Source organism: Geotrypetes seraphini, chromosome 1, assembly GCF_902459505.1.
Source record: "Geotrypetes seraphini chromosome 1, aGeoSer1.1, whole genome shotgun sequence".
In the NCBI taxonomy this organism is placed as follows: domain Eukaryota; kingdom Metazoa; phylum Chordata; class Amphibia; order Gymnophiona; family Dermophiidae; genus Geotrypetes; species Geotrypetes seraphini.
Window position 1 is genome coordinate 127773193 of NC_047084.1, and position 14232 is coordinate 127787424.

General features: G+C 40.1%; 1 protein-coding gene across 2 annotated transcripts in view; it reads right to left on the reverse strand.

The window, feature by feature from the left end:
* Positions 1-922: 922 nt before the first annotated feature.
* NDNF (neuron derived neurotrophic factor) overlaps positions 923-14232 on the reverse strand; it is a 52692-nt gene continuing 39382 nt past the window's right edge. For both annotated transcript variants that reach the window (XM_033938261.1, XM_033938252.1), the window contains exons 3-4: positions 5721-5845; positions 923-2933 (exon numbers count right to left, since the gene is read on the reverse strand). In XM_033938261.1, the coding sequence (XP_033794152.1) occupies positions 1549-2933; positions 5721-5845 (1510 nt within the window). In that variant the 3' untranslated portion in view covers positions 923-1548. The remainder of the gene's footprint in view (positions 2934-5720; positions 5846-14232) is intronic.

Genomic DNA, 14232 nt, shown 5'->3' on the forward strand with positions numbered 1-14232 from the left:
AAATGACAATTTGTTAAGATAAGTTAACTTTTTTACAACTATTTATGGGAAGCACTTTATATATAAAATAAGAAAAACTACAAAAAATAAATATAACACATATATAACAATTTAAGAGCGAATGGGCAAATGAAGAAGCCACAGCCAAAGCCATATATAAAAACAATTTTTGTATCGCTAAAAATATCAGCGAACAAATAATGGCATGTCTGAAGCCCTAAAGAACTTGTAAAATTGATGAATTAGTTCACATTCGTTGGTTGAGTATATGATGTTTAATATGGACTAATGTTAAGGAAGTGACTGGACATTTTCTTATACTTTACTTTACTGGCATCTCAAAATAGGTGCATTGTTATAGAAGGGCCTCAGTATCTGTAATAGGGACCACAAGGAAAGAGTGCCCCTAAGTTCACACCATCTGAAGGCATAGTTTGAGCAGATCAGAGGTGTTGCTGCTATGGATGTGCACATTTTATCAAATATGAGGCTATACGTGAAGGGTACATGCACATATATGTGTCTTTTTCTGAGCAGATGTCAGTTTGTCCGTTGGCATTCGCATGTTATTGAGGATGGACGTGGAGGCCTGTTTTATAAAGACAAAGAAGCATCTACATCCCCTTTAAAATTTTGGACTCTCATGTAGGCACCTGGTTAGAAACATAGAAAGATGACGGCAGAAAAGGGCTATAGCCCATCAAGTCTGCCCACTCTACTGACCCACCCCCTTAAGTCTGTGCCCTAATGACCCAATTCCTTAATTCGACCCTCGTAGGGATCCTACATAGGTGTCCCATTTATTCTTAAAGTCAGGCACGCTGGTGGCTTCGGAAGCTTGTTCCAGTGATCTACCACTCTTTCCGTACTTCCAAAATGTCACTATGTTTTGCCTAAGATATTAAAGAAAAGAGGTACCAAGTAAAGTCTAACCGTTTTAATTCTATGTACACAAATATTTGTGTGTGAAATACATATTTAAAGATTAAAATTCTCCCAAATAAGAATTTACAAGAACAATGCAACAAAGAAGATTGTAGTCCAGTTAATACTTGAGGTTAGATCTGTCTTTCTCTTGAGTATGACTTTTTATAATACTTTACAGTCATAGACATTTATAGCGAGATTTCATAAAATAAATACAGGAGGTCGATCATCTCTAGATAGTGTATGTCTGTGGGACAGCCAAGGGACTTCTCCCAACATTTGAAGCAATAAAATAAATTTGTGGCAATTCATGCCAAAGGATGGAGTGGCCTCTTCCATGTTCCCTGTTGAGTTGGTCATCTACTGAGCGGAAAAGGTAAGAGCACTGGAGACAAAAAAAAGTGTAATATATGATGGTGAAGGGCCTTCTGTAAGCACCAGGCTCGGTCTTTCCAAAGGAACACAAATAAATTTAAAGATAAATATAGAGGTTAGGATCTTTCCACATACTACTCTATAAGTCCAGGTTGGAGCTTCTCAGCTGTGAAACGAGTCAATCCCTGTACCTGAAGTAGGTCATTGTCCAATGTGGAGTTCCAAAAATTCCTGCATATAAAGTCATTAGCAGAACTTCCTTGTTTTCACCAGCTTGCTTTGATACTTGACCGAATGGCCACCATGCCCTATAACATAAACATCCAGCAGATAGGAACGACCAGGCAGCAGACCTTTGATTGTCTCTGTTGTGACTGCTTTTTGCAGGTTCTGGCTGTGAAAGTATTTACAGAGCACCTTGTTAGACTTCTTCCTCGTCTCTGGCCCCAGGCATTGGTTCTGTTCTCTTTTCTTCTGTTCCTCGTTGTAGTCATCATCTACTTCCTTTTTATAAACACAAAATTTACTTCTTTCCTGTGTACCCAACCACGCCACTGTGACTGAGGAGCAGGTGCGAAGTTTGTCAAAGACTTTGATTCGTGTGTCTTCTGGAACAGAAGGGAATGGCTGTTTGCTAGGTCTGGTAGTAGCTAAGATTTTCAGCAGAGAAGCACCTTTCTTGCTTCCCTTAAGCCTGATAAGATATTTTGCCTTGGGTTTTCCTTTAAGGTGGAATTGACGGATTCCTTCCACATTGTGAGAGAGCAAAGGTTTTCCATCGCGCCGGACTTGGATCTGAATCGCGTCCAGGCACGAGTGAACAAAGATAGTCACTTTCTGGTGGGAAGACATAGGTGCAAACCTAAGGAACTTGGAACCTTTTCGCTTGATAAACACATCCGTGACTTTGCCATCTTTCAGGTCCACTATCTTTTGCTTTGCTTCTTCTTTTGTCTTGGCAAAAGTTCCGATATACGCAGTGCTCATGTTAGTCACACTGTTTACGGCAAACACGTCAAAATAATACTGAGTGTCAGGCTTGAGCTCAGATGCGGTGAAGATGTTCTTGTTCCCAATGCAGACTTTCTGAAGGTCAACCCTGTGTTGTCGTAAATGTTTTGTTGATGATTTTGTTACGAAACCACGTTCCTTACCAGCATCATTGCTCGCAGGGAAACCAAAACGGGCAAAATCAAAAGGGCTGAAGTCTAGGCCTGGCTTTGGAGCTCTCATGAACGTATCATCGGCATTCAGCTTGGCTTCGACAGCACACAGGCTTTTAAAGTTGTGCTCTTTGTTGATGACGACACAGTACTGAATAGGCTGTTTCAACACAGAAGCTGTGGGGCTCAGCTTCCATGTCAGAGTGATCGTGCTACGTCCCAAGGTGGTGACGTCAACCCTTGGGTCATAAGGTAACTCAGGATAAGGCTGGTCAGATTCTGGAGTCGTACTGGCATAGACCTTGAAATGTGTATCCTTCTCAGTTGAAATGAGTTCTAGTTGGTATAAACCCGAAGGTGAACTAGAAGATACAAAATACTCCACATCGTTGCCTCTGTAAGAAAACAACTCATTGCCTTCCTCCTCAGCAGTTTGCTGCTTCTGGTCCTCTAGTGGCTCAGGTTCACCTGAAAGGCAATAACAGAAAGAAGGTTATAAATAAAGAGGGAAAGATTCAGCAAATTCATGCTTATTCATTTAAAGTTCTCTCTGTGCTGTCCGGGAGTCCTCTACCTGCATTTTAGGTGCTAGAAGTAGGGTTACAAGATGTCCAGATTTAGCCGGACATGTCATCCTATTGAGGACATGTTCGGGGGTTTGGACGGCTTTTCAAAGCCTCCTCTCAATCGCATTGGACAGGAGATGGGCGGGACTAGGGTATCTGGATTTTACAATCATAAAATCTGGCAACCCTAGTTAGAAGCCAGCCTCTTCCTCATGAGTGAAGACACCCCTCTTCCCTTACTGGCAAGACTCCCGTACAATTTAGAGGGAATGCTAGGAGTTCAAGGGTGAATGCTGAAGACAGACATACATTGTGCCTGCTGTTTATGCATTGATGCTTGAAGTCATGAATTAGCTGAAGAGCAGTCGAATTTTGTCTTTTCTTCAGAATTTCATAATCTAAAGTGGATACGCCATACGGCCAATTTGAAAAGAAAACTATTGATGTGGGCTTTGGAACTGATTTCAGGGCTACTCGGCGGTATTGAGTTTTCCATTTTTTGCCTAGCACAACATGGAAAGGCCGAGCGAGAGTGAGTGGTGCCCCTCCTCCGCCCTCTTCACCCCTTCACTCCTTCCCTTCCCTTCCCCCTATCTCTTTAATTTTCCCAGCGTGTCGCCTCTTCCTCTGACATCATTTCCTAGGTGCAGGACCCAGTCGTGATGTCAGAGAGAGCCAGCACTGACGCGGGCGGCAAGTTCATGATACTGCTCGCGCTGGGGAAAATAAAGAGGTCAACTGCCTGAAGTGGATTCCTTCAAAAAGGTGGAAATAAAGTGGGAGGTATAGGCTTCACAGGCTGAGCTGTCCAGATGAGAAATGTAGTGCTTTGAATAGGCATCTTTGTATTTTGCACAACCGAGGAGCAAATGCATTTCTCAGAGACGTCAATACCTTCATCACATCTATGCTAGGGGGGGGGTCTGGGAAGAAGCAGGGGGCAGAGAGGAGGATGGATGCCCAACAAGACTGCCTCCCTGCCCCACCTTACAAGACCACCGCCTCGAAGGGAAGCTCTGTCACCTTGCTGTAATGTACTCTACACGGCTCTGACCACAATGTTGCAGCGAGACTCTTAGAAGGTTGCAAAATGGATCTTAGGATCTCAAGGTGGTGAACAATGTATTTGCGATATGTTGATGATATTCTTCCTAATAGCACTATGGAACCAAGCGCTCAGCTGACCACCAGCTAATGACTGCAACAGACACTATGACTCCTTTCTTCGAACCCTCTTGCTTTCTTCTTGTAAATATTCTCCCCTTAATGTTCTTTCAGTGGACCTTCAGTAGCTCCACTGAGTTGTTCCAAAATACCTCTTAATTGTTTAATACGGCTATCTCTATCGCAAAGATTCCAAAAGCTCTTAATGTATCTCTAATGCATCCTTGATCTGTTTTGTAATGCATATCTAATTCTCCAACTTACTGTGAGTCACCTTGAACCTTTGTAGGCTTAGAGCGACTCATAAATCCAAGATTAGATTAGATTTTATGTGTGTTATCTGTGACTTGCCTGGCAATCAGGTAGGAGATAAATTTTAAAATAAATAAGACAATGGCCACAGCCATAACCAGCAGAAGAAAGGAGGTCTTAATGCTCCTGTTCAAGTTGTTGGTGAGACCCTACTTGGATCTTGCTAAGGACATCAAAAGACCTGAAGCAGTTCAGAGAAAAGCAACAAAAGTGGTTTGGAAAGAGACTTAATGACCTGAAGATGTAGACTCTGGAGGAATGAAGCGAGAGTGAGGGGTGATATGATACATTCAAATATTTGAAAGGTATTAATATACAAATAAACCTTTTTCAGAGACAGGAAGGCAGTAGAACTAGAGGACATGAACTGAGGTCTATGCATTATGTATGTCAATCTTGTTACCCGTTCTGAGCTCGTTGGGGAAGACAAGATGTAAAACTAACCAACTAAATAAATAAAATAACTCAGGAAGCACTTTATCGTAGCTGGTTTTAAGAAAGGTTTGGATAAGTTCCTGGAGGAAAATTCCAGAGTCTGTTATTGAGAAAGACATGGGGGAAGCCACTGCTTGCATGGAATGTTGCTACTCCTTGGGTTTTGCCCAGGTACTAGTGACTTGGATTAGCCTCCATGAAGACGGGAATACTGGACTAGTTGGGCCATTGTTCTGATCCAGTAAGGCTAGTCTTATATCTATTTTATACAAGTTATGCAGATGGCCGTCCTGCTGAACACTGATCTCTTTGTCAACTTCGTTAACCCAAAAAATCTTTCAGTCCTTATGAATTAGACTAAGACTGACTTACAAGCCTAGCGTTCCACCCCCCACCTCCACCCTTTCCCCTGTCCCTCCTTCCCCATCTGGTGAGAAAACACAATATTTTTGGAAAGCCTACCTATGTTGCCATGGATCCTAGGTTAGAACTTTCTGATCTTGTCTTGGTGAGCCTACAGCAAGTCAGGTTTTCAAGACAGCTGCATGAGATCTGTAGTGAATGCACACACTGGTCTCGTGCATAAGCATTTTGTGGATATCCTGACTAGTCGTGAAAACTAGGACAGCTCTGAGAAGTTCTGTTCTCGGTTAATATAAGATCTGTACAAGGTTTCTGTATAATGAAACATTCTTCAGGTGGGAAGGCCAGAGCTCCGTGCCAAGGATTTTTCTGGAGTCTGTTCAAGTTCTACTGAAATGAGGCTGGAATTCCTTACCTGAGCCTTCTCCACTGGTCTCTTCTGGGAGCTCTTGCAGGGTCAGCTTCCATGCCAGAGGGGCATCACATGGAGTAACAGTGACTGATAAGGGGGTGTTATCTTCCTCCACCACAAAGAAATACCTGCCAAAACAGCATACCAGAAGAGAACTATTATTAACTGTTGATATCAAGTTTCAAGTTTCAAGTTTAATACAGATTTGATTAATCGCTTCATCTAAATTCGAAGCGATGTACATAATGATAAAATTACAATATAAAAATAAAATCATAAAAGATAATACTAACAAGGTTAATGACAAATTTGACAAAACTAGAAACAAAAGGAAAATATAGGGAAGAAGTTACAATTTAAATAAAGGTTAAATAAACATATAGGGAAGGCACATAAGGGGAGGGTAATGATAATAATTTTAATAAGATAAAATTTGAAAGGAAGATATCAGACTGATGGCTGCTAGTGTCTCAAAGAAAATTAAGACAAGTAATTTTGTGGATGTCAACACAGACAAGGTGGTTTACTGAAAAAGATGGATTCAATCAAGGGAAGTCCTGCCTTATCAATTTGTTTCATTTCTTTGAAGGTGATACAGGTGAGCCGGTTGATTGTAGTGTATCTACATTTTCAGAAAGCTTTTGAGAAAAAGTTCTTCTGAATTCAAGAAAACTTAGGACAAGTACTTTGGACCTTTAAGGGAGAGGAGGGGATAGTAGATGGCGTAGTAGGCAGACTACGTAGGCCATATGGTCTTTATGTGCCTTCATTTTTCTATGACAAAGGTCTTCATGAGAGACTCCTGGGAAAATTAAAGAGTCTTGTTTTGTTGTGGATTAGGAATTGGTTATTGGACAGAAAATATAAGTGACCAATTCTCTCAGTGAAGGAGGGTGACTAGTGGAGTGCCACAGGGATCTGTACTGAGATCAGTACTATTTTAACAAATTTTAAAGGATCTGGAAAATGGAATGACAAGTGAGATGATCAAATTTACAGATGACATGAAATTATTCAAAATGGTTAAACCACATGCAGACTGAGAAATTGCAGGAATACTTTATGAAATTAGAAGACTGGGCATTCAAATGGCAGATGAAATTCAATGTGGAACCCCTCCAAAGAAATACCACCTTGTAGTGGTAGAGTAGAGAAGCTTACGTGTTTCAATGACTTGGAGTAGGGTTGCCAGATTTTCCAATCGGAAAATCCGGACACCCTATATCCGCCCAGTTCTACCCATCCCCTCCCTGTAATGTCCTAATCCCGCCCCCAGTCTGGTAACCCTAACTTGGAGGGCTATGCTATAGGGCCACCCATATCAGTCAGGCCTCTGAGAAGAAACCAGATGAAGAGTGTCCCAAAACTGCAGATATTAGGATGGCGTTTGAAGCAGAAAGTGCTGTCCCGTTTGTGCTGGTTACAATGGGAAAGAAGAAAGGACAGATATGAACCTATCTATGGGTGCAAGGTTCTGTTTTTGAGCTGATTCAGACCATCCTTACGTTGCTGGCATCATGACCTTCGGAAGGCCTAAAATTTAACGAGTTTGGCCTTAGTGCAGAGCCCTGAAGATAGACTGGTTTCTCCAAGATCAGGAAGCAGTTTGTTGGCTTCCCCGCTATCTGCGAAGGGGCAGAAGTTAGTCAGCCTCATTGAGCAAGGAGCAAGTGTGTGGAATGCCCCATTCTCTCCCAAGTTGTCTGGAGGAAAAGTTATTGGGAATCAAAAGTTTGATATTGCAACAATGTCTGGTGCTAAAGGGTTGGTTTAGTACAGTACCACCCTCAGTGGATTATAGGAACCAGAGGTGACACTATATAGGAAGCCATCAAGATGTTGGACTTCTCCTCATAGTAAACTGTGAAGATACTTCTGGAAAGGTCTGAGTAGAAATACAGGGTCTAACCTATTAGTAACCTGTACCCTAGAACTGGACAGAAATTTGGTATGATAGTATGTGAGGATCTTAACAGGTTGAAAAGGTGACGGCGAAAGCTAGAAGGATGACCAGTAGGAAAAAGGAGGCATTGATGCCCCTGTATAAGACTTTGGTGAGACCTCATTTAGAATATTGTCTACAATTCTGGAGGCCGCACCTTCAAAAAGATATAAAAAGGATGGAGTCGGTCCAGAGGAAGGCTACTAAAAAGGCCGTGAAGCTTTTTGGTATAGTGTGATTAATAAATTGTGGATTACATTAGATTAGATTGGTGAGTCAAGATGTCCCTTAACTATTCTCTGGATTGGCCACCGTGAGAACGGGCTACTATTCTTATGTTCTTATGAGTGGAACGGGGAGAAATGAATCAGTTGTTTACGGTATCCAAAATTACAAAGAAACATTAGAAACATTAACCCCCCTTTTACAAAACCGTAGCACAATTTTTTGGTCCTGCCGTGGCGGGAACAGCTACGATGCTCAAAGGAATTCTATGAGTGTCAGAGCTGCTTCCGAAAATGTGCTACGGTTTTATAAAAGGGGGGTAAGTTACATAGTGTCACATTTAAAACAAATAAGAGCAAATATTTTCCCTGGAGCAAGGGGTATGAAAAGAGTCTCTCGACATGGCTGGTTATAGGGTCTGCAAAGAGAGCAACTGATCTCAGAGTTGAAGGAGATATAGTCTGCCAATGTGCTTCAGGGTCTTGGCGTCAGTTTCTTAGCTGAACAGTGGTCTTGGCAGTGCCAGCTGAGGAAGGGAAGAGCGAATGAAGGCTTGTGAGGCTGGGAGAAGCCCAGAAATGAGCAGCAATGAGGCTGCCAAGATAGAAGCACAAGATTTTTTTTAAAAAATTTCAGTTTCATGCAAACTTTACATTCAGGAAATAATAAGAAGAAACAGGGCGTTCAGGAAAAGAAATAATATCTGCCTAACATCCTAAGACTTTTCAAACATTATTAACCCACTCAAGTAATTGTATATTAATTAGCTTCACTATCTAATAGAAATCTCTCCAGCTGATCAAATTCAAAAACCATATACTGAACATTTTGATGGGAATTTCAAGAATTAAAAAGCATTTAGATGGTCAGAGCCAGCAATGTCCACAGAAATGCTTCTGTATATTGAGTTTTCAGTATTTTCAGCTATAGAGCAGCCACTTTTCCCACCATGCAGAGAACCAAATCAGGGACATTTCTAGAACTCTTGCAAACATCACACAGATGCCTGCAAAACATGAATACAGCATGGACATCTGTACAGCAGATCTTCCTCAGAACTCCAGGCACATATCAAGCAAATAAATATAAAGCAAGAATACAGCACGGAAAGCTGAAGAGCAGATTTTTATCAGAATCCCATGAAGATAACACGTTGATACATGTAAAACAAGAATACAGCATGGACAGCTGAAGAGCATATTTTCCTTAGAATCCCATGAAGATAACACATTGATACATGTAAAGCAAGAATACAGCATGGACAGCTGAAGAGCATATTTTCCTTAGAATCCCATGAAGATATCACATTAATACACGTAAAGCAAGAATACAGCACGGACAGCTGAAGAGCAGATTTTTATCGGAATCCCATGAAGATAGCACATTGATACATGTAAAGCAAGAATACAGCACGGACAGCTGAAGAGCAGATTTTTATTGGAATCCCATGAAGATAGCACATTGATACACGTAAAGCAAGAATACAGCACGGACAGCTGAAGAGCAGATCTTTATCAGAATCCCATGAAGATAACACGTTGATACATGTAAAACAAGAATACAGCATGGACAGCTGAAGAGCATATTTTCCTTAGAATCCCATGAAGATAACACGTTGATACATGTAAAACAAGAATACAGCATGGACAGCTGAAGAGCATATTTTCCTTAGAATCCCATGAAGATAACACATTGATACATGTAAAGCAAGAATACAGCATGGACAGCTGAAGAGCATATTTTCCTTAGAATCCCATGAAGATATCACATTAATACACGTAAAGCAAGAATACAGCACGGACAGCTGAAGAGCAGATTTTTATCGGAATCCCATGAAGATAGCACATTGATACATGTAAAGCAAGAATACAGCACGGACAGCTGAAGAGCAGATTTTTATTGGAATCCCATGAAGATAGCACATTGATACATGTAAAGCAAGAATACAGCACAGACAGCTGAAGAGCAGATTTTTATTGGAATCCCATGAAGATAGCACATTGATACACGTAAAACAAGAATACAGCACGGACAGCTGAAGAGCAGATTTTTATTGGAATCCCATGAAGATAGCACATTGATACACGTAAAGCAAGAATACAGCACGGAAAGCTGAAGAGCAGATTTTTATCAGAATCCCATGAAGATAACATGTTGATACATGTAAAACAAGAATACAGCATGGACATCTGTACAGCAGATCTTCCTCAGAACTCCAGGCACATATCAAGCAAATAAATATAAAGCAAGAATACAACACGGACAGCTGAAGAGCAGATCTTTATCAGAATCCCATGAAGATAACACGTTGATACATGTAAAACAAGAATACAGCATGGACAGCTGAAGAGCATATTTTCCTTAGAATCCCATGAAGATAACACGTTGATACATGTAAAACAAGAATACAGCATGGACAGCTGAAGAGCATATTTTCCTTAGAATCCCATGAAGATAACACATTGATACATGTAAAGCAAGAATACAGCATGGACAGCTGAAGAGCATATTTTCCTTAGAATCCCATGAAGATATCACATTAATACACGTAAAGCAAGAATACAGCACGGACAGCTGAAGAGCAGATTTTTATCGGAATCCCATGAAGATAGCACATTGATACATGTAAAGCAAGAATACAGCACAGACAGCTGAAGAGCAGATTTTTATTGGAATCCCATGAAGATAGCACATTGATACACGTAAAGCAAGAATACAGCACGGACAGCTGAAGAGCAGATCTTTATCAGAATCCCATGAAGATAACACGTTGATACATGTAAAACAAGAATACAGCATGGACAGCTGAAGAGCATATTTTCCTTAGAATCCCATGAAGATAACACGTTGATACATGTAAAACAAGAATACAGCATGGACAGCTGAAGAGCATATTTTCCTTAGAATCCCATGAAGATAACACATTGATACATGTAAAGCAAGAATACAGCATGGACAGCTGAAGAGCATATTTTCCTTAGAATCCCATGAAGATATCACATTAATACACGTAAAGCAAGAATACAGCACGGACAGCTGAAGAGCAGATTTTTATCGGAATCCCATGAAGATAGCACATTGATACATGTAAAGCAAGAATACAGCACAGACAGCTGAAGAGCAGATTTTTATTGGAATCCCATGAAGATAGCACATTGATACACGTAAAACAAGAATACAGCACGGACAGCTGAAGAGCAGATTTTTATTGGAATCCCATGAAGATAGCACATTGATACACGTAAAGCAAGAATACAGCACGGAAAGCTGAAGAGCAGATTTTTATCAGAATCCCATGAAGATAACATGTTGATACATGTAAAACAAGAATACAGCATGGACAGCTGAAGAGCATATTTTCCTTAGAATCCCATGAAGATAACACATTGATACATGTAAAGCAAGAATACAGCATGGACAGCTGAGGAGCATATTTTCCTTAGAATCCCATGAAGATATCACATTAATACACGTAAAGCAAGAATACAGCACGGACAGCTGAAGAGCAGATTTTTATCGGAATCCCATGAAGATAGCACATTGATACATGTAAAGCAAGAATACAGCACGGACAGCTGAAGAGCAGATTTTTATTGGAATCCCATGAAGATAGCACATTGATACATGTAAAGCAAGAATACAGCACAGACAGCTGAAGAGCAGATTTTTATTGGAATCCCATGAAGATAACACATTGATACACGTAAAACAAGAATACAGCACGGACAGCTGAAGAGCAGATCTTTATCAGAATCCCATGAAGATAGCACATAGATACATGTAAAGCAAGAATACAGCACGGACAGCTGAAGAGCAGATCTTTATCAGAATCCCATGAAGATAGCACATTGATACATGTAAAGCAAGAATACAGCACAGACAGCTAAAGAGCAGATCTTTATCAGAATCCCAAGAAGATAGCACATTGATACATGTAAAGCAAGAATACAGCACGGACAGCTGAAGAGCAGATTTTTATCAGAATCCCATGAAGATAGCACATAGATACATGTAAAGCAAGAATACAGCACGAACAGCTGAAGAGCAGTTCTTTATCAGAATCCCATGAAGATAGCACATTGATACACGTAAAGCAAGAATACAGCACGGACAGCTGAAGAGCAGATCTTTATCAGAATCCCATGAAGATAGCACATTGATACATGAAAAGCAAGAATACAGCACGGACAGCTGAAGAGCATATTTTCCTTAGAATCCCAAGAAGATAGCACATTGATATATGTAAAGCAAGAATACAGCACGGACTGCTGAAGAGCAGATTTTTATCAGAATCCCATGAAGATAGCACATTGATACAAGTAAAGCAAGAATTCAGCATGGACAGCTGAAGAGCAGATTTTTATCAGAATTCCATGAAGATAGCACATTGAAACATGTAAAGCACGAATACAGCAAGGACAGCTGAAGAGCAGATTTTTATCAGAATCCCATGAAGATAGCACATTAATACACGTAAAACAAGAATACAGCACGGACAGCTGAAGAGCAGATCTTTATCAGAATCCCATGAAGATAGCACATTGATACATGTAAAGCAAGAATACAGCACGGGCAGATAAAGAGCAGATCTTTATCAGAATCCCAAGAAGATAGCACATTGATACATGTAAAGCAAGAATACAGCACGGACAGCTGAAGAGCAGATTTTTATCAGAATCCCATGAAGATAGCACATTGATACACGTAAAACAAGAATACAGCACGGACAGCTGAAGAGCAGATTTTTATCAGAATCCCATGAAGATAGCACATAGATACATGTAAAGCAAGAATACAGCACGGACAACTGAAGAGCAGATTTTTATCAGAATTTCATGAAGATAGCACATTGAAACATGTAAAGCACGAATACAGCAAGGACAGCTGAAGAGCAGATTTTTATCAGAATCCCATGAAGATAGCACATTAATACACGTAAAACAAGAATACAGCACGGACAGCTGAAGAGCAGATTTTTATCAGAATCCCATGAAGATAACACATAGATATATGTAAAGCAAGAATACAGCACGGACATCTGAAGAGCAGATCTTTATCAGAATCCCATGAAGATAGCACATTGATACATGTAAAGCAAGAATACAGCATGGGCAGATAAAGAGCAGATCTTTATCAGAATCCCAAGAAGATAGCACATTGATACATGTAAAGCAAGAATACAGCACGGACAGCTGAAGAGCACATTTTCCTTAGAATCCCAAGAAGATAGCACATTGATACACGTAAAACAAGAATACAGCACGGACAGCTGAAGAGCAGATTTTTATCAGAATCCCATGAAGATAGCACATAGATATATGTAAAGCAAGAATACAGCACAGACAGCTAAAGAGCAGATCTTTATCAGAATCCCATGAAGATAGCACATAGATATATGTAAAGCAAGAATAAAGCATGGACAGCTGAAGAGCAGATCTTTATCAGAATTGAAGGGACACGTCTTGTAGTTTTCCATAGAATGTGTTTTGAAGCTGTAAGAAAACCAGGCCCTGTTTGTTTTTCCTTCTCTGTAATAATGCAAGGACATCTATGTTTGAAAAGATGTGTGTTCTTATGCTATGTTTAATCCAGATATTGTTTGCCTTCTCTTGCCGAAATATTATAAGGCTACTCTATTATGTAGTTTTCCTTAAGTTGTGTTTGAAGTTGTAAATCCAGATTGTTTGCCTTCTCCTGCTGATATACTACAAGGCCATTGTATATTTGAGAGATGTGTTTTCTTATTCTGTTGTAAAGTGAATCTAATTGTTTTCTTAGCTGTATTTGTAAGAAAATTTAGATAAGATTCTGTTGGCCAAAGCACCTCTAGACTTTGGTCTTAGATAAGTAAAGGATTTTGTTATTTCTTTTAAAGTTGCATGTGATCTGTTATGGTTTGCATTTATCATGTGATATGGTTTGCATTTACGTCATATGCTGACGACCCATGTAAAATGAAATAAAATGAGGTACAGAATATTCAATAAAGTGGACATGTTTGAGAGATAATAGGTGTCTGTTTTCTCTTAGAGATTGTCACCGGATGCATATGCTTGTCAAACGACAGAGTGTGTATGGCCATAATCGGGCCTTATCAAGAATCCCATGAAGATAGCACATTGATACATGTAAAGCAAGAATACAGCATGGACAGCTGAAGAGCAGATCTTTATCAGAATTCCATGAAGATATCACATTGATACACGTAAAGCAAGAATTCAGCATGGACAGCTGAAGAGCAGATTTTTATCAGAATCCCATGAAGAAAGCACATTGATACATGTAAAGCAAGAATTCAGCATGGACAGCTGAAGAGCAGATTTTTATCAGAATCCCATGAAGAAAGCA